The following is a 20,689-nucleotide window of genomic DNA, read 5'->3' as shown; positions in this document are numbered from 1 at the left end:
CCTACCCACGCAATCTCTCGCGCGGCTCCGTGGTCCTTGGTCCATACCTTTGCTTCGCATTATGCTCTGGTTTAACAGTCAAGGGATGCTGCAGCCTCTGGCTCGGCGCTTTTGCATTTTGCAGTATCTCACTCCGACCCCACCGCCTACATAAGGCTTGGGAATCACCTAACTGGAATGGATATGAGCAATCACTCGAAGAAGAAAAGACGGTTACTCACCTTTGTAACTGTTGTTCTTCGAGATGTGTTGCTCATATCCATTCCACACCCGCCCTCCTTCCCCACTGTCGGAGTTGCCGGCAAGAAGGAACTGAAGGGCGGCTGGGTCTGCAGGGGTATATATCCGGCACCATAGCGGCGCCACTCCAGGGGGCGCCCTGCCGACCCACCGAGTGTTGCTAGGGTAAAAATCTTCCGACGAACGTGCACGCGGCACGCGCACACCTAACTGGAATGGATATGAGCAATCACTCGAAGAAGAATGAGGAGTTGCGCTGTGTGGCCAAAGCAGGAGTCGAGAGACTAACTCGGTTCCAATGAATACAGCCTCATCCCGGGACTGGCTGTTACCACAGAGCAGGAGTCAGCAACCTTTGAGAAGTGGTGTGCCAAGTCTTCATTAATTTAAGGTTTTGGGTGCCAGACCAGCAGCGCGTGCAGCAGATGGAACCCCAGACCGCCAGCCCCTGCCAGCCAGGGTCCCAGCCGCCAGCCCCCATCAGCATGCTGCCAGCCCGGATTCTGTCTATCCAGGCTGGCAGTGGGCTGAGCGGGGCCGGCAGCCGGGACCCCAGCTGGCAAGGGGCCAGCAGCACAAACCCCAGACCAGCAGCGGGCTGAGCAGCTCATCTTGCTGCTGGTCTGGGGGTCCATAATCCCGGCCGGCAGTGGGCTGAGCGGGGCCGGTGGCCGAGACCCTGGCTGGCAGCAGCATGCCACTACAAATCAGCCCGCGTGCCACCGGTTGCCAACCCCTGCCATAGAGAATCAAGCTGTGTAGACTTTCTGCAGGCAAATTGGGCCTGGCTTGTTTACCGCAGGGCCTGCCAAACCCATGCAGTGTAGCCCAGTTCTTGCCAGCAGAGAGCAGCACTGACCATCCACCCTCATCTTCACATGCTATTGCTGGACGCAGATGGGAAATCCGTCTCCAGTCCAAGCATTGGGGGCTGCCCTCCTGGTCTGAGCAGGCAGGGGCAGGGTTACAGGGAAGCTCGGCTCAAGCTCTCTACAGCAGAACACCCCGAAACCGCGCAAGGGGGGAGGAAACAGTGGGCAAGGTAATGGGTGAATTAAGGCGCTTACAACTTTAGCCAATGCAGAGACGCCATACAACCTTCTGCTGTTCTGCAGGCCTGGAAACTCCGCTTTCGACTGGCCCAGTGTAGCTGAGTCACCACCTCCACAGCACCCCCAGTGGCCTGCTGCCACCCTGCCTCAGTTTCCCTTGGAGGTTCCCATAAATAATCTACCCACAGACTGAGAACCTTTGAGAGAGCCAATGCAGGGCCACCTCCCACAGACTCAGAACCATACAGGGGAAACCCACCTCCTCTCTCGGGGGGAACTGGTGTGTCTCAGAGCCCCTGACATTTGGCCTTGGAGAAAAACTGCAGAAAGGAACTAACTAGAGACTCCAGCCAGGAGCTGCCAGGGACTCTGCAGTGGACTGAACTTTCTTCTCACCCTCTTCCTCTCTGCTCCCCACTCCCTTCCTAAACCCACCCAATAAAATCATAGCCCGAACCTGCCCTTTGATGCCATCACATTGTTCACGCTCCACCCTTGCCCCAGTCTGAGCTGTGTCTGGTCTTGTTCAGTTGCCCACCCAGGAGGGCAGACTGCTACCACTGTGCCAGGGGCTGTACAAATGCCATCCCCTATAACAAACATGATTATTAACAATAGAGTATAGATGAATCATTTAAATCTGGCCCACAGTGGAAGAACAGCTTGGGTTATGCTTCCTTATGCACTTAAGAGGGTAGCTTGAGAGGTTACCAGCAGAAAGTCAGGTCCTGTCTTGGCTACCATAGATGATGCTGTGGCCAACTGGAGAACCAGGAGGTGTAAGACAGACACTGGGAAGGGACACCGTGTTGGAAATGGCCCAGTCCACAGCAGTCATCCTATTGGAGCTCCTCTTCCGAACAAGAGCGGAGTGGGCCAGTATTTAAAGGACAACAGCTTGGTTGGAAGCAGTGGGTGGGGAAAGAAAAGGAGACACAGAACATCTTTATTCTTCTCTAAGCAGTACACATGAGGGCAGCGCCTCCTCCCCCTGCTGGCCCTCGTGCTATCACCTGCTCACCAACTTTCACCCGCAGTCATCCAGCGTGCAGCCAGCAGTGTAATGATTGTCAGACTCTGCTGTGCCAAAGCCCATGCAACCGAGTGGAGGCAGATTCCAGGCCTCCGGAAGCTGCAAGCCAAGGCTGGTGCCGGCTGGAGACTTGCTCGCACTGGGTGAGTGTGGTGCATTAGATTTCCCTAGGTTGGGGGAGAGCAAAGGCTCAGTGGCTGGCCCCAGGGGAGGCAGCTCGGGGGTCCAGGGGAGAGCTATATGGCTGGGCCAACCTGACTCACTGCAGCTGGGAAGCAAAGCCTGGCCCCAGCACCATCAGCAGCTGGCCCTATATCCAAGAGCCCAGGGCCTGCATGAACCAGTGTTCCCTGCTTCCTCCACATGCTAGAACCTGGTTCTTTACTCTGCTGTCTTTATTGACCTCCCTCCCCACAAATACTGTCTGACACCCATCATCTCAGGTTTAGCTCACTGCTCACCTCCAATGCCAGCCTAAGGGGGCCCTGGCCCAGGCCATATCAGAGCCCTCCCCCCCCCCCCCAGACCAGCCACAGCAGCACAGCCCACCTGTTCCCCCAAGGCCACACTAGGAGGGTCACAGCGTATAAAGCACAAACACACCTGTGGACAGTCTGTTTTATTGTCTACACAGTCAAGACTAGACACATTTTAGAGTTAGTCATTTTTGCAGCATTGAGGACAGAAACTGCTACCACCCGCGCCAAGCGCCCTTGAGAGCAGCACTGCCCCTGCAGGGCTCCTACCCCAATTCCTTTGGCATTGTGTACTTTGGACATGACTTGCACCTGCATCCCCATCCATATCCATCTGAGGGGCAGTGGGGAGATCTCAGCCCAAGGACCAGTCGAGGGATGTGCTCATGCTTCCAAAAAGCTGAAGCAGATTCAGATAGATCTGTACCCAACCTGCCTGCACCACAGGCTCTGATCTGTGGGCCAGCCTTGCCTGGCCAGTGTAAACCAAGTTCTGCTGCTCCTACACACAGATACCTTCTGGAGATGGAATATCTTGTCTCCAGGGATAGGACCCACGGCTGGCTTTCAAACCCAACAGCTGATGAGGAGACCTGCAGTCCCTCCCAGTAAAGTCTGCCTGAAAATCAGAGCTCCCACTACAGTTACTCTTGCTTCAAATTGTGCTTCCATCTCCCCAGGACTAGGATGGCAAAGATCCATCTGAAATCCAGGGTTAGTACAGACCCAAGACTGCAGATGGGGCTGTGCTTGAGGAGTGCTATATCACCGTAGCAGCTATGGGGCCTAAGCAGGGGTCATACCCCAGTGGGGGATGCCCCTCAAATCACAGCCCCCAGGATTCAGTTATCCCCCATATTGGGCCTTTTCTCACCCCCACCCCACCCCCCCGCTGGAACAAAGGGGATGGAGCCTCTGTCCAGGCCACACTGGTCAGAGGCAACTGGCACAGGCTAGCCCAGGAGAGCATGCCCCTGCAAAGCCCAACCTGTCTGTGTGGATCTGGGGGCACAGCCGCTGCTTCTTGGACCAAGGATTATTTCCGAGGCAACTGCAGAAGGGTCAATGCTTGGGGGGGGGGGGGAATTGTGGGCAGCCCTGGGAGGACTATTAGTAGATACCCCCAGCTGTGCTAGCTGGCCAGCCTTAAAGTCAACTGGGCCAGAGGGTTTTGTAGGTGGCTGGGCTAAAACCCAGGTTATCTGCACAGCCAAGGACATCTGCCCTCCCCAGGGAAGGAGACTGGCTGAAGGTGACCGTGAAGCTATGGCAGAGGTCAAGAGGCCCACGCTACAGCCCAAAGACAGCCGCGTGACTGGCAGTACAGCTTGTACCTCTAGAGCCAGCTCACCCATGGCTCCAGTTTCTTCCCTCACCTGGAGTAATGATCCTGTCTGCCATCGCTTGGTTGCCATGGAGATGGCTGCCAGAGGCACACTTGGCACAAGGCCACTTAATGCCCTGAAGCACCCATTTCGTGCCAATGTCCCCAGCAGTGAGAGCTGCATTAAAAATACACAACACACCCATCCCCCCCGAAAAGGGAGTTGACACGGGGATCAGCCGGGGCTTGTTCTCACCAGCGAGCGGCTCAACACCCGAGGCCTGGCTCCGGGGGCGTGGGGGGGATCACCAATCTGCAGCAGCTGCCCACATGTTCGCCTGGTGCCAGGAGTCCCCTGGGTGGAAGCAAGGCTGCCTGAGGCTAAGAGGAACCAGACCCTGGTGAATGGTGCATGACTCTCCCCCTCTCCCAGGCCTGATTAGCAGCTCAAATTTCTTCAGAGAAGAGAGGCGGCCCAGAGGACGAGGCTGTCACAGCTCAGCAGCACCAGCCAAGGTTTAGCCAAGAACCGCAGCCTGCGGGCCGACAGGGCAGAGCAGGCAGCCCTGGCCTCTCCCAGGAATGTCCTGGTTCTCCCAGCACCCCCCAGTGAACGCCAGGCTCAGCCCTGAGTTGAGGGATCCTTAGAGGGCAAACGAAGGGCCTCCAAAAACCCAAGGAAAACCAGCGTTGAAGAGCCACTCTGAGTAATGGAAATGCCCAGCGCCTGGCCTGGGGGGAAATCAGCCAGAGACACTGCGTCAGTAACAGCATATGGAGTCAGCAGAGCGGGCAATCACATCCAAGATCCTGCCTGGCCCTGAGACAGCCAGTGTCGCAAACACCCTCTCCGGTCAGATCTACTGAGGGGCCTGGTATCTTCTCCTAGACTGCCCCCCACCCGCATCTGTTTAAAACGGGTTCGGACCTTGATGCCAGAAGCTAACCCATCCCGTCCCTCATGATTCCTCACCCCAAAGCCTCTCTGGGACAGATACGACAGAGTCAAACAGATCAACACACCCGACTGAGGCTGTGGCCAAGGTCAATAGCTTAGCCCCTACCAGGGCCTGACAGCCCCCAGAACAGAACAAGCCATTCCCTCCCCTCCCCCCGAGAACAGCACCACATGGCTGATCGTGGCACAGGCAAGAGCAGCAGGGTCCAGCTGGCATGGGAACAGCCCTGCAGGATTTGGGTCTATGAAGCTAAGGAGTGAACGGGGCCAGAGGAACTGCAGCCTGTCAGAGGTTATGCTGAAGCGCCAGAGGGTTGACACATCAGCACCGAGCGGTAACCCTTGGCTGGAGTGTCCAGCCCAAGAACCAGGGCTTGGAGTCAAATAATTAAGGCAATGCCTAGCTGGAGTGTTGATGTACAGGATTTCCCATCAGTCCAGGATCTATCCCATCCCCTTTTCATGGCAGATGCCACATGCAGCCTCCAGTCAATTGGTGCTACCTAAGGGCTCCCTCCCCTCTAGTCTGGAGAGACCAACTCACTCATATCGTTTAAATAGCAAAATAAATTACGTCAGCCTGGCTGGAGCAACCAGGACACCAAGAGACCGTGGGACACAGACACACAATTCCACACCAACGTCAGCGCTGGCTCCTCTGGGACCGGCATGACAGACAGGACTGGATCACAGCCACACAGACAAAGGCACAAGCTGTTTCACAACCAAGTTGTAGCCACATGGAAAGAATCCGGGGGAATTTCTTGCAGGGATCCCCAGCCAGAGTTCTGGCTGAGCTAGAGTATCAAGTCTTTCAGGCAAGGAGAGGTCAGGAGGGGCCCGCGAGCCAGCTGGCCTCCACTCGCGCAGCCAAGCGCACAACGGAAAGTGGCGTTACCCGTCATTCAAGAAACGCAGGATGCTTCAGCACATTTAAAGCGCAGGGAGGCCAGTTCTGGTGCTTGCTTGGTCCAGAAGGGGGCAGGGGTGGAGGGCAGACAGCAGAAGGTCAGAGGCAAGGAGTTATTGAAGAGGCCCCTGAGCCAGTACAGGCTGCAGCCAGTGTCAAAAGAATGGGATCAACATAGAAAAGGAATAAGAGGTGGGGCTGGACGCCCAGCCTAGATTCCAGCTCCCTGCACACAAGTCAGATCAGGGGATGTCAGGGGGTCACTCTAGAGAGTTGTCAGCATTGTCTCGAGCTAATCAGCCTCCTCACCGAGACTGCCTTGGCCCAGGAGGTTCACGGCTTAAGAAAACCGGAAGTGGCCATTTCTGCCCTGATTGACATCTTTAAAAAGGAACCCTAAAAAAGAAAAAAAAAAAAAAAAAAAAAAAAGTCTCCAACCAGAACCACACTCCGGGCGCTGATTACATCACAGACTCCTTTTCGCAGGAGCCAACGGCAGCCAGCAGGATGGGCCCGTCTCTCTTGATCAGTGGGGAACCTTCCTCCTCGCCTGGAACCTTGCTAGGGCCTAGGGCCTCCGTCTTGATCTCCATCAGCTCCTCGGCTTCAGTCTTCCCCATTGTCCTCTCTGTGTACACCTGCAGGAGGCCGGCTCCAAAGGCGTCTCCTTCCACATTGAGGACGGTGCACGTGCGGTCCCTGAACAAACACAGGAGGATCGGTGGGTGAGCAGACACCCGACAGCAGGGAGTCAGATACTGCTCCCCAGCTCTGAACCAGGGGCAGGTGCTTCAGTGCCATCAGGAGACGGCAGCCCAGCGCCACCACAAAGCCCCTGCCCAGCAACCCAGAGACCCTCACGCAGCTCTTGACCTCTGGTTGGGCTGGACGCTGGCTTGACGTGACTGTGGCAGATGCCACTAGAGGATTTCTAGAGCAGGAGGAATGCTGCACCCCGCAGGATACACCCTTGTGCCCCAGGGCACATCCCATTCAGAGCCTGGGATTTTCTTCAAGCTGGTCCCACTCAATCAGGCTTTTTAGCTGCTAGGCCTGGAGTGTTCAGACATGGGGAAGTAGCACCGAGCCCACTAACCAGGCCAGCTAGTTCCCTAGCTCACCTTGGACAGGAGCCAGCATCAGCCTCCTCGCACTGATCATGCCCACGACTGAAACACACTCCTCCGTCCTGACCTCCCCCACTCCCCTCCCGCGCCTGGTTCCATGCAAGGGCAGCCTCGCAGGCATCTGCCCCAAAGGCTGCTCTCGGAGACTGACCCACACACCCCCTTGCTTCAGCTGCCCACTGGCAAAGCGACACTGCACTGTGCCGCAGGGCTTGTCTACGTGGCACCATCCCTTCCCCTTTGGGAGCAGGTGCGGCTGCGTGGCAGGCGAACGCAGCAACCCCAGCCTTGCAGAAGCTGAGCTGCAAGCCAGCTAAAGGAACGGCCCTGTCCAAGCGGAGACAGCCTATGGGGAGTGCAGCCTTGTGTCACTTTGCCCAGGGCTCTCCCTGTGTGAGATTGTTCTCAGCTGCTTTAACTTGCTCTGCTGAGGCTGCAGAAATATAGGGAGCCCTTGGGAAGCAGATTCCCATGGACCCAGCCAGCCGGCCCATTCCAGGCAGCTGCACCGAGCCCAGACAGATCTGTCTGTTCTACCCCATACAGCCCACGTCAGTGTCTTTGCCCTCCTGTCCTCCCCTTACACAAGCCAGTCCACAGCCAGAATGAGGGAGATGTCGTTGGTTGGCAGTCCGATGGCTTCCAGGATGATGGCGAGGGTGAGGACACCACCAGCAGGGATCCCCGCTGCCCCTACGCTGGAGGCTGTAGCTGTAACGCTGCACGGGGGAGGGGGCGAGAGAGAGAGAGAGAAAGATCAGACACGTCACTAGTGCAACAGGGGTGCTTTTTACATAGCACTTTTCATTGGTGAATCTCAAAGCACTTCACAATGTAACTCACTTATACTCACAACCCCCCTGGGGCACTTATTCTCATTGTGCAGATGGGGAAATTGAGGCACAGAGGGGCCAAGTGACTTGCCCAAGGTCACACAGTCTGTGGTGGAGCTGAGACTTGAACCCAGGTATCCCAAGTCCTTGGGTAGTGCCCTAACTATGCGATCCTTGAGTTGAGTACACGGCCAAGGGATGTGTGTCAACACTGCTCAGAGAAGGGACCTCCCAGCAGCACGACCAGCCAGTGACAGGCCCCACGCCAGCCAGCAAAGCCAAGGGCAGAGTGAGCTCTTCCCCTTCCACCCACTGCTGGGGAGGAGCGTGGGCAGCATCCCTCGACCAAGGAGGAAGCATCCGGCTCTAATGAGCCATGGGACCATCTGGACACTGACCCTCTGGTCCCCTTGTGTGATCTGTACCAGATAGATCGGCACGGCTGAGTGCCCCGCACTCAGAGGCAACGGCGTATCCCAGTCTGACTCAGTGCCCACGCTTGGAGGGGGGTTCGGGGCTGGGGCAGAGCAGCTGGGTGAAGTGAAAGCTCCTACGACAACAGCTCATCTGTGCCTTAGCTCAGACAGCGACCGTATCCCAAACGTCGCCCCAGCAGTGTCTGTACTGGGGAAAAGCAGACACAACCCAGGCGTGAAGGTCGCTTTTTAAGAGCACAGCATGGTGGGGGTGGGGGTTGGAGAGGGGCTCCCCAAGCCCCTGGATTGGCAAGACCTGGGACTTCTGTAGAGGCAGGACATTCAGTCTCTTGGCTGCTAACCCTTGTAACACACACTGGTTAGTGCCAGGGCTCAGCTAGTCATTCACTGAGCTCAGTTATAAAACAGAATCAACTTCCTGCCATGAGCCAACGTCACATGAATCTCCCCTGGTCTTGGCAGCAAGCTCCTATGTGAGGCAAGCAGGTAGATTTCCAGTTTCTCGCAGAAAGCCGCAAGAGGAAGGGGAACATCCGGGTTGGGCCAGACAACGGTGCCTAGCAGTTAGATCAAGAACCTGGGAGTTAGGACTCCCACCTCTGGGCAGAAGCATGGTCTCGTGATTTGAAATGGAGACAGGACTCCTGGGTTCTATTCCAAGCCCCGCCACCGCTTGGCAAGTCCCATCACCTCCCTGCGCCTCAGGACCCCCCTCGCCCCTGTGCAAGCCAGAGCTAATAACCAGCCCAGCTCTCGGAGTGGGGTGGGGCAGATTCTGTGGCTCAGTGTTTTAGCGCCAGAGCAGGGTGCGGGCTGCCCCACTCACAGGATGGTGATGACCTGGATGAAGTTGAGTGGGACGTTGTTCAACTGGGCGATGAAGACGGCTGCCACGCATTGGAAGAGGGCAGCCCCGTCCATGTTGACCGTGGCCCCGATGGGCAGGATGAAGCGGCTGATGTGTTTGGAGACACCATTGTTCTCCTCAACGCACTTCATCATCAGCGGCAGTGTGGCAGAGCTGTGGAGAGAGCAGAGCGTGTACGCGGAGTCCTCACGCATTAGCCCAGCTAGGCCTTGAGCCAGGTGTGTACGTAAGGGCAGGCAGCCCCCCAGCTGTGGGGAGGGGCCAATGCAGAACTTCCTAATAGATCCATAGGCCCCCTTCCCTGTGGGAGAAGGGCACCCATAGGCTGCACTACAAATGGGACACAGCCCCCACCAAGTTTGTTACCTCCTTGGTCTATATGTTCTGCTGTGCAGCAGCCAAAGTCAGGTGCTTCACAAGAGAATGAATGCACCTCACTTAACAGAAGCAAGTTTCTTCCTGACCCCAGCTAAGTGTTTATCCCTGAAGCCCAAGGAGGGAGAGCCCTACTTACTGCATCCTCCCTAGGATATGATTCTACTGCCCAGAAAAACCTGAGTACTTTTCTTGATGCTTAAAGATACTAGACTTGTTAGTATCATGCAGCAGTGAGTTCCACAGGTTAATGCAACACTATGGCTGCAAGTTAAGAGTTGCTGAGCAACCACAAACCCAGCAGGAGTCAATGGGAGTAGCAGCAGCCCAGGACCGCTGAAGAGGAGGTAGCATTTTCCTCGACTTTCAGCATAATCAAGCATTGTCTCTGGTTCTTGTATCACATAAAGAGACTGTTGGGTTCAGTGTGCCAGCAGCAGGGTGGTTTTGGGGTGGTGAGGTCAGACTGGATAAGCTGGTGGGCCCTTCTGGCCTTAGACTCTATGAAGGGACCTTCTAACAACCCCAGTATCTATCACCCTCTCTCCTTTCCAGGCTGAGCAGCCAGGGCCTCCCTGATCTGATGGAAGCCTCCCTACGAGAGGTTTACTCAAGCCCCTAAGCACTTGTGCCCTCAGCTAGCATTGCCATACCTGGAGGAGGTGCCGAAAGCAGTGGCCAGCGCTGTGAAGATGCCCCAGAGGAACCTGTAGGGGTTCTTGCGTGTGAAGATGAAGTAGATAACTGGGAGGAGGATGAAGCCGTGGATGAAGTGCCCTAAGATACAGCAGCAGATGTACTTGCCCAGACTGGTGAAGAGAACCACCACGTCCTCCATCTCCACAATCTTGCCAGCCACCAGGAACATGATACCAAGGGGAGCGTACCTAAGGGCAGGAGAGACCAATGAAGACAGGCAGACCCCCCCTCAGCCACTACGGCAGGACAATTATGCCAGCCAGCATCGGACATTTGCAAACAATGACCAATTAACACCTCCCAGAGGCTGGCGATTATCCTCATTTTGTAGATAGCAAAAGCTAGGTTAAGGGTCTTTCCCCAGATCTGCGTGCAGTGGCCAAGCCAGGATGAGAACCCAGGAGTCCTGGCTTCCAGGCTCAGATCCTCAAAGATATTCAAGCTCCCACCGAAATCTGGGCCAAATCCCTTTCTTAGTTCATGCTACTTCTCATAGGTCCACATCTCCAGAAGCAAGTCTGCCCAGCACATGCTTCTCGGGAGTGGAGAGAAGGTTACATCAGAATGGCCATACTGGGTCAGACCAAGAGTCCACATAGCCTAGTATCCTGTCTTCTGACAGTAGCCAATGCCAAATGCTTCAGACAGAACGAACAGAACAGTGCAATTATCAAGTGATCCATCCCAGTATCCAGTCCCAGCTTCTGGCAGTCAGAGGTTTAGGGACACCCGGAGTACGGGGTTGTGCCCATTACCAAACTGGCTAGTAGCCATCGATGGACCTATACACCAGGAACTTCTCTCATTCTTTTTTGAACCCAGTTATACTTTTGGCCTTCACAGCATCCCCTGGCAATGAGTTGCACAGGTTTACTATGCATTGGGTGAAGAAGTACTTCCTTTTGTTTTAAACCTGCTGCCTATTAATATCATTGGGTGACCGCCTGGTTTTTGTGTCACGGGAAGAGGTAAATAATACCTCCTTATCCACTTTCTCCACACCATTCATGATTTTTCAGACCTCTATCATTTCTTCCCTTAGTCATCTCTCAGCCTCAGTCAGGCTTTTTAATCTCTCCTCGTATGGAAGCTGTTCCACTCCCCCGATGATTTTTGTTGCCCATTTCTGTACCATTTCTAATTCTAATATATCTTTTTTGAGATGGGGCGATCAGAACTACATGCAATAGTCAAGGTGTGGGCGTACCATGGATTTATATAGTGGCATTATGATATTTTCTGTCTGATTATCTATCCCTTACCCAACATTTTGGCTGCAGATGCACATTGAGCAGATGTTTTCAGAGAACTATCCACAATGACCCCAAGATCTCTTTCTTGAGTGGTAACAGCTAATTTAGACCTCATCATTTTGTATGTATAGTTGGGATTGTGTTTTCCAATGTGCTTTACTTTGCATTTATCAACACTAAATTTCATCTGCCATTTTGATGCCCAGTCACCCAGTTTTGTGAGATCCTTCTGTATCTCTTTGCAGTCTGTATGGGCTTAACTGTCTTGAGTAATTTTGTATCATCTGCAAATTTTGCAACCTCACTGGCCATCTCTTTTTCCAGATCATTTATGAAGGTGTTCAACAGCTCTGATCCCCATACTGATCCCTCAGGGACTCCAGTATTTATCCTTTTTCCACTGTGACAACTGACCAATTTATTCCTACCCTTTGGTTCCTGTCTTTTAACCACTTACTGATCCACGAGAGGCCCTTCCTTCTTATCCCATGACAGCTTACATTGCTTAAGAACCTTTGGTGAGGGACCTTGTCAAAGGCTTTCTGAAAGTCCAAATACAACAAGAGTACGCAGTGGGGCAGGATCCCAAGAGAAGTGGATAAGGAGTCCAGCCATAGCCAGGAGGACTTTTGCTGATCCTTGCTGTCCACTCCTCAAGCCCAGAGAGAGGTTTCTATTTATTGCCCTTTCCGGTACAGAGATGCGAACATCAGACCCTTCCAGAAGCAAAGAACCCTACAATCCACTAATGGTTCCCCCATTCAGCTAGGGAAAAAACTCCCATGATCCTTCCATTCCCATCTCACACTACACCATAGCGTTTTCAATACAGCAGGTCATTTACCCATCTCCCAACAGTGCAGGAAGAACAGGAACGTCCAACTGCTAGGAGAAGGCAGAGTTGGGTGTAAGCACTAACACATAATCACTGCTACACCCGGCATATTGGCATACCAGGAAAGAAAGTGCCAACAACATCTGCTGTATAATATTACGCCCCCGGTATGTGTCTGACCCGAGGTCAGCAGAGCAGGAATAGGTTCTATTTGTGGCTCTGCAGATGACTCTGCCACCTTGGATGAATTGCTTGACATCTCCCTTTCCGTAATCAGGCTCACATCCAGTTCTTGGAGGGCCTGAGAGCAAGGCACTAACTCTACGTACTAGTGAGTGAGCCCAGCTCTTCCAGAGTGAGGATGTTAACGAATTAGCACTGAGCCAAGTGGAATGGTCTATGATACACCAGTCTCTATTACAGCACAGAATCACCACATAGCTGTCTGAGCAGCTTGGTAGAGTCCCATCACCGGCTCATCTAGCTCCATAATTATCCCCACGGGCCTTTGCATCCACCCCCCACAGCTCTGGCTATCTACCCAGGGCGACGCACTACAGGAGAGAGTCTTATCACCAAGTTACCAGTCACTGCCCACCCCTCACTGAATCAACCCCCTTCTCCCCCAATAGGTGCAACTAGCTGCCCTTTCATACCACATGATCCAGGCGACCAGCACCATGGTGGCTTCATTGAAGGAGTTGAAGAACTTTATCAGGTTCTCCCCTTCAGGCCCAAGCTTCCGCAGAGCGATCCCAAAGACGATGGCAAAAACCACCAAACCAAGGATGTTCATCCCTTCTACCTCATCTCCCAGGGGAACCTGAGCAGAGAAGAAATCAACATTTGTCATCAGAGGAACAAGGAAGCTCAGAGAAGACAACAGACCAGGGAACAGAGAAAGACTCTAGCTATTTGTGGATGCTTGACAGGCATGAGTTTCGCAAGGAAGGAGAGCCTTGTAGAACTTTAGCCATCAGTACTTTAAGGTCTCAGAAGGCTGGAGAACCTGGAGAGGTGACTTCCCTCCATTTGCAGGGCACAGACATACGCACTGCCTGGGTCTTGTCTTTGCAATCCTCTGCCCAGCACTCACACTACTGTACTGTCTGTACAGTCATGAGCCTCCATAGCAGACTATGCTGGGTGGCATCTCCAGGAATAAGGGAGATGGTCTGGATAGCATTTGTGAAGGTTGGCGTCATACATAAGAGTCCTTCCATAACCACTTGACCGAGGACAAAGAGGAGCAGTGGGAATGGCCTGTTCTCAGATCACACCTATCCAGTCACCATCTAATTTTTAAAAATACGGGGCTTCATCTTTGGGAAATGGTACCAGGTGTGTACTAAGGAGGCCTGTCTGGCTCTCCCAGGGGTTCCTTGGACACAGCTGGGAAGGGAATATAGCAGGACGCAAAGCCTCTAGTTCTGAGAGACTACTACGTCCAGGCCATGAAGAAGCTCCCTGCAACTATGTCCTATTCCAGAGCAAGGGAGAAGAGGTCAACGGGGCACCAGCAGTGTCCTAGTCACAGACAAGGAGGAATTAGGGTGGGACTGGAGAGTTCCCGTCTGGACAGGACTCTCAGCACCAAGTCCCCTCCAATCCAAACAGACAACAGCTTAGCGGATTTAGATGGTCCCACCCCAACTGGCCTCACCACTAACCAACCCCATATGAGCAAATGGGACCAACTCAGGGCAGCTTAGTCCCTGGCTCTGCTGTAAAGCAGAGGCCTGTGTGTGCGGCTTCTGACAAGGGGTTGGGAGGACAGCAGTTTCACCTGCTTCCTGTGTTCTTAGCAGCAGAGGTAAGGCTGAAGGTTCATCTTAGCAGGGATCAGACCAGAGCGGCTTGTAGCAGCGCCGTTCCCCCAGATGAGGTTCTTACCTTCTCCTCTGTGACAGTTTCATTGAAAACTCCGAGCTCATCAGTGATGTTCTTCCTGATCACCACTAGCTTGTAGTGAGTAGCATACTGGAGAGACAAAACGGGAGATAAACTGTTTCACCCATGTCTTGTAGGCCCCTAACCTGTGTGGGATTAATCACAAGATAGGCTGAGATGGAAAAACCCGCCCAATGTTGTTTAATGGCCAACAGAGTGGAGGAGTCTGCACGCTCAGAAGGAAGTTATAGGTCACACTGTACAGCATAGTGACCAGTTACACTGCAATTACATCTACAACCGCAGCATAATTGCCACAAATGAGTATAACCCAAAGGTTAGTGCTGTGACAGATTTGCTTATGACCCCCTTGTTCCATTAGCAGTAACTGCACCTGCCAAACTACATTGTATGTAAACCCTGCAATTACCACAGTGCTTACACTGAGGCCTTCACCTGCTATCCAAATCCTATAACCAGGTGCTTAGCCACAGAGCTCGCCAGTTCCCAGGTGTATTTTTAGAATCCAGATGCATTAAATGCACTGCAGTGCGAGCAGGCAGTTCCCACACAATGGAGAAGGGGCCAATTTACATCCCTAACTGGGATTTGCCTTGGTTTCTCAGCCTGAGTTCCCCTACCACCCCACCCACCTGAGCTTAGCTCTCCTTTAAGGGCTCTCTCTCTCGCTAAAGGGCACACACTGATTGTCCTTTTTCAGTCTCAGGAGGCCGTCAGATACCATGGCACACCCATTACACGAACCTGGAGAGATCTGAGTACCACTTGGATCTACCTGATCCTAATTTAGAGTGACACAGCAAAACCACCACTGTATCTCTAGAGCAGGCATTATGCACCCAACAGGTTCATCGTTTATTCTCTGCCGAGATGCCCCACTGTGCTAGGTGCCGTATAAACATATTGAGGACGCTTCTCTCCCACGCTAAGCCTATAGAAGGCAGCTCTTGAGAGTCCTGCAATACACCATGAGATTCAGTGCTGGGGAGCTGGCTGCCAGCAACATGCACAAAACAAGGTACCATCTGCAGTATGAAAATTGGGGAACACACTAGGTTCCAGCTACACTACTGAACTGCGACAGGACTGTTCTGCCCCCAACACGGAGGAGATCTGCAGTGCAGGTAGCATTAGGACGGTGTCCTATACTTGGACAACTAGCCCAACGACAGTTTCTAGATCGATTATTAAGGGGAGACCTGCGGGACAAAGCACAGCGTGTGGGATGATGCAGCGAGTCACTTACCGAGCGGAATGCCGCCGACACCAGGTTGGAAGGGAAGATGTTCCTGTGGAGAAGGAAAAGATTTAGACAGCGAAGCTTCAGAGAAATACAAGGTCACTGAATCGGCCCACTTTGCATTAGACATCTCAGAGCAAAGGTTTGTCTATACAGGAAAGTTACATCTAGTTTGTTCACTCTCGGTACTCTGAATTAACTGTATAGAATTGAGTATGTAGCTCGGAGCCGTTATGTCACCTTAAGGTACAACCCTTGTTAATTACTGCAGCCACACAGCTCTGAAGTTGTTCAAATGAAGCAGGTAGCGTTCTGGGCAGCTATCCCCATAGTGCCAAGTTCTGCCGCTCAACTCAATGCTCTAGGATTTTTCTCACATTGCATAGTGGGAAGCCTCCCAGAACCTAGAGGACTTTCGGAGTTTGGGGAAGGAGATCTGAGAAACACACCCCCTCCAAACATCCCATCATTCATCTGTATTTTGCCAGCACCATTTTCAAACTGCTAATCAGGCCACCCTGGAGACACACGGAGCACTGTGCTCATGTCAGGATAAGGCACGTGTACTGGCAGTCACAGGTCTGGGACAGTGGGTTTGGATGCCGCAGCGACACAGCCACTGAGGGGGAGAAGAGGAAATCCAGCAGTTACTTCAGCGGGGCATTTAACCGGAGCAGCCTTCCTGAATGCAGTGCTGTTTTGGGGCTTGGTCAACTAGCGCGGATGGAGAAGGACAGGACAGGACAGGACAGTGCTGCAGAACTGGGCTGACCAGCAGTAGCTGCAGCAGCCTACATTCCTAGAGATCTCTGCAGAGCTCACCCTGGAGAAGAAGCCCAACATGAGAATTCCCCTCTGCACAGAGAAGTGTAGGGCCATTTGGAAGCTCATCTCCTCCCCTCCCCACCCCCCACTGCTAGTGGTCAACACTTAGTGATTTGGAGTTTTGTTTTGGGGGTGGGGAAAGAGAAATCAGCTGCTTGGGCTGGTCTTGTGGAGGTGTGCAAGGCTATTAACAGGATGCTAATATCTCAGGTCAAAGTTTGGCAATGCCTTTGCATGGATGGGGGGGCCTGCATGGTACAAGGGCAACTGCTACCAGATCAGTGCCTTTTCTTTGCACCACCCATACACCTCAGGCCAGAGATTTTGATGAAAATGATGCTGCAAAGTCTGGCTGATCCCTGGGCAAAGTTCACCAATATTAACAAGGGCTGCAGAGCAGCTGCAAAATGACAGTGGCACATATGTTTGGAATAGCGAAGCAAAAGCAGCCATGGCACCAAGCCAGGCTGGCTATTTCTCCTCATTGTATACCTTGTGCAGAACACAGCAAACGCTCATCACAAAACACCCAGGAGCCAGGGAAGAGAACCTGGACAGGAGGTGGAGAGAATTTCTGAACATTCTAGACAACCTCTGAGAAAACATGTCCCAAGAGTTCAGGGAAACAGGAGCAGTGATGCAATCGTGCTCCTGCACTAAGGCCAAGGGATAGTTTGGGGTAATGAATGTGCTGCAACTAAAACAGTGACATGTTTGTGCACTGGTTTTATTAGGAATTCATATGATGGAGGAAAGTTATATAAGTGATGTCATAGAATGTCCCAGCCAAGCTGGACAAAAAGATCCATTGAATCAACAAGTAACACCCACCACAAACACACTACTCCTTTAATAAAAGAAACCCAGAAAGTTAACTAAGGATGTAGGCCACAGAACTGTGGCACACTCAGCCTAGGGGGCGCTCACTATCTCCTGGAGGAGGGGCACTCGGGCCTATCCTGCTGCAGAAGGTTAAGTGAGGTCTTTCCCACACCACAGCAGTCCCAGTGTGGTGTGTTCCACATAGTTGGCAGGGCAGGGCAAGATTTTGGGGCAGTGCTTGACCTTTGCTACAAAAAAAAAAATCTCCATCATGTCCCTTTCCAGGGCCACACGCTCTCCTATAAGCCTCCACCCTTCTGCCTTCATAGGCTGCAGGCACTGGTTCCCTGAAGGTTTCCTCTTATCTCCAAGAATGAGGAAGAGATGAGCTAATTTTATTGATGCCAGGACCCTGGATGCATAGGCCATGGGAACGAGCTGCTGAGGGCAATCAGAATGATCACATGTATTCTCCCACTACTAGTCCCCAAATACCAATAGTGAGAAAACATTTCTTCTCCCTCGGATTTCAGAATGCCCTTCCCCCCTTCTCTTCCCAGTTGTATAGCCCTCTAGCAGTGCTGAGTAGGAGGCAGGTAAGTATTAGCCTGCAGGGGTGCTTATCCCATCCTCATGTTGGAGAACTGGCCTCAGGCAGTCTTGTTCTAGAAGGCAATGGGCAAACCTAAGAGATGCAGCACTGCTATTCCTGAGGATGGGGTCTGCCCAGCTGCTGCAGGAATGGAAGGGGACCACTAGCGCTACAGGGCGTATATGGCCATTAAATGTGTGCACTAAAGCACAGTGTTCCCTCTGCCTTAATTTTTTTATGAACACCTGTAAAGAGATAAACCTTTACAGCAACTAAACACAAAGGTTAACAGCCTATAGGAGGTGATACAAATGCCTTGCAATTCTGGAGTGGCTCCATAAGCTGATTTTGGCCATTTACCTGATACAGTTTAATTGTATCTTCACTTGAAGTGCACTGGAACAACCTGGGACCCAGAGTATAGTTCCTGCTGGAGCTGCTGCTACAACAAGCATGAACTGTGTACGAGTAACCCCCACCATGGCACTGGCTGTGGTATGTGTTATTTTATAGCTTTAAGTCTCTGGCACAGGTGCCCTTTTGAGCATGGAGGACAGATGATAACTTCTGACAGTTTGTCTTCTAGCTCAGCTCAGCTCGGCAGAGGACAGCTGGTACCCAGAAGAGAGCTGTTTAATGCCCCCTAGATTGTATTGCAACATGGCACATAATACAGGTACACCTCCCCCGCACAGCATGGTAGAGCTGGCTTCAGGAAGATCTCTCCTCCATGGCAGCTTCAGTCAGGCTGCACACAGACGGTTCTTGTGTGAACTCCACACATGCTGTGTCACGCAGTTCTTGTCTACCCGAGAAGACCTCCTCCAGATTAAAGGACCCTAGACATCTTGGGTATTGTCATACTGTCTTGGATGCTTTGTAGAAAACAGCCCCTAAGAATGTCATCAGTGGAGTCCAGTCCCATTACCTACCCCTGTAATGAGCATTACTGGAAACCCTATTCTCATCCCTTGTTTTCAGGTACCTCTGGCAGAGCCCCTTTGCTCTGGCTGGGCACTGGAACCAGGCCTGGCACTGCCTCCGCATCTCAGTGTCTTGTAGATGTCTGCAGTCCAATGCTGGACACTGCTCTTGCTGGAGAGCTGCAAGCAAACTCAGGTGGTCTGCAGGTCTCCTGGAAATACGGGGCATGAACTCACCCCTACCTGGTACTGTAGAAGGGTAAAGCTGGCTGCATGCCACAACAGAGTATGCATCCAATCAAGATGAGCCCAAAGCAGAAGGCAGCATAGATAGGTCCATCCAGATGTGAAGCAGTGCAGTGTGGGATAGCAACAGGAGAAATGTCAGCAACAGAGTAGTTAGGAATGCATCTATGTGACCCTTAAGCAGACAAACTGTGAAGTGGAGTCACTCTGTTCTAAATAGGATTCATTAAAACAGCCTGATCTGGCAACATCCCTCTTTAGACAAGCCCTGACTCTCACAACCACGGTGAGCTTCTAGCCATTTTACAAAATCAAAGAGATCAAGTGCTTCTTCCAAGGTTGCAGTGTCAGCACTGGGGATAGAACCCAGAAGTCCTGACATGGAGGCTTTGGATCTGACCTGTTTGCATGGCTTTTTGGGTTGCTTGCTAGAAGCACAATACCCAGTTAGAAGGAGAGCAGGAGCCCGCATCGCCCTTTCTGCTCAGAACTCAATGACATCCTTACGAGTCAGGGTTGGGGCGTGGTAGGTGTGCTCCAAGATGGACTTGCACTGGAGTGATATTCTCACCTGAAAGCCACTAAAAGATGGCACCATGGAACCCCACATTTGTAAGGTCTCCCCTATCCCACTGGGCTCACTTTACATGTATTACAGAGGTCTCAACTGACTTAGGGAGTCCCACTGTGTTGTGACCAGTACCTGCATCTAGCAAGAGGGGAAACCAAGGAACAGCATATTTTGGAGGGGAGGGAGGGAGGAGCAGAAGAGGAGTGACTCGCCCAAGGTCATCCAGCAAGTCAGTGTCAGATCTGGAACTAGAACCCAGGTCCCAAGTCCCAGTCCAGTGGGCCACACTTCCTCGTTCCTTCTTGTGATCATCAGGTTGACTAATTTTCCAAGGGAAGCACATTGTCATCTGCAGCAATGTTTTTATTGGATTGGAACTTCATAGGCAATTCTGTTGATCTGAGGAGAGAGTTAGAATCCAGGCTGCTCTGAGTTAACAGGAATCCTGGGTGCTAAGAACCCCATCACCTGGTGACAGGACCATATTATAAAGGAATTTTTAGTAACAGCTTCCCTGCTCTTCCACCCCCCTCCATCAAAGGTTTGACACAAAGGCCTCACAAGTTGTCCATGGGGCCTTTTCATGCGCCTTTGTCACTTTCATTTAGTAGCGATCTGTCTGATCAGATCATCCACTTCGGTGAGCCATTAGACAACAGAATGACTGTTCCCAGCAGAGTAAATACCAGCTTAGCTGCATATCCTGGAGCATGCTATGCTGCACCTGACTAGTTGTCTCTGATATCCGGATCCATCACCTCTTTCCCCGACAGCTGCAGTTTCTATTGTCGTCTTTGATCAGCCCTGCTACATGCCACCCATCTACTGGATAAAGGAATTTATGCCTGGCACCCACAAGTCAGTTGTGATACCCACTCTATGGATATATCCAACATACATGCCTCTGTCCTCTACACATCTCTCTATCTGCAAGAGACACAACCTCTTTGCTTCCTACCTGGAGCACAGAGACAACACTGGTCTCACTGGGGAGCTGCCAGGGTTGAGAACACTGCACAGGCCTTTGACACTAGGTAGATTGGCAAGTTTCTATAGGAAAATAATTCCTTTGGTCAGTTTCACACAGTTGTATGTTACATTGTGCTTGACCCATCAGCCCCAATTGATCCTTTGGGTCC

At 52.4% G+C, this 20,689-nt stretch overlaps 1 protein-coding gene across 1 annotated transcript in view; it reads right to left on the bottom strand.

Annotated features, from left to right (window-relative positions):
- Positions 1 to 2,929: 2,929 nt before the first annotated feature.
- Positions 2,930 to 20,689, bottom strand: part of SLC1A5 (solute carrier family 1 member 5) — a 29,454-nt gene continuing 11,694 nt past the window's right edge. Inside the window, exons 2-8 of the mRNA XM_032797979.2 lie at positions 15,578 to 15,620; positions 14,314 to 14,400; positions 13,077 to 13,243; positions 10,287 to 10,520; positions 9,217 to 9,411; positions 7,705 to 7,839; positions 2,930 to 6,692 (exon numbers count right to left, since the gene is read on the bottom strand). Of these exons, the coding sequence (XP_032653870.1) occupies positions 6,455 to 6,692; positions 7,705 to 7,839; positions 9,217 to 9,411; positions 10,287 to 10,520; positions 13,077 to 13,243; positions 14,314 to 14,400; positions 15,578 to 15,620 (1,099 nt within the window). The 3' untranslated portion in view covers positions 2,930 to 6,454. The remainder of the gene's footprint in view (positions 6,693 to 7,704; positions 7,840 to 9,216; positions 9,412 to 10,286; positions 10,521 to 13,076; positions 13,244 to 14,313; positions 14,401 to 15,577; positions 15,621 to 20,689) is intronic.

This window comes from Chelonoidis abingdonii, chromosome 11 (genome assembly GCF_003597395.2).
Source record: "Chelonoidis abingdonii isolate Lonesome George chromosome 11, CheloAbing_2.0, whole genome shotgun sequence".
In the NCBI taxonomy this organism is placed as follows: Eukaryota; Metazoa; Chordata; order Testudines; family Testudinidae; genus Chelonoidis; species Chelonoidis abingdonii.
The sequence above is the reverse complement of the archived record's forward strand: the minus strand, read 5'-3'. Positions and strand labels throughout refer to the sequence as shown.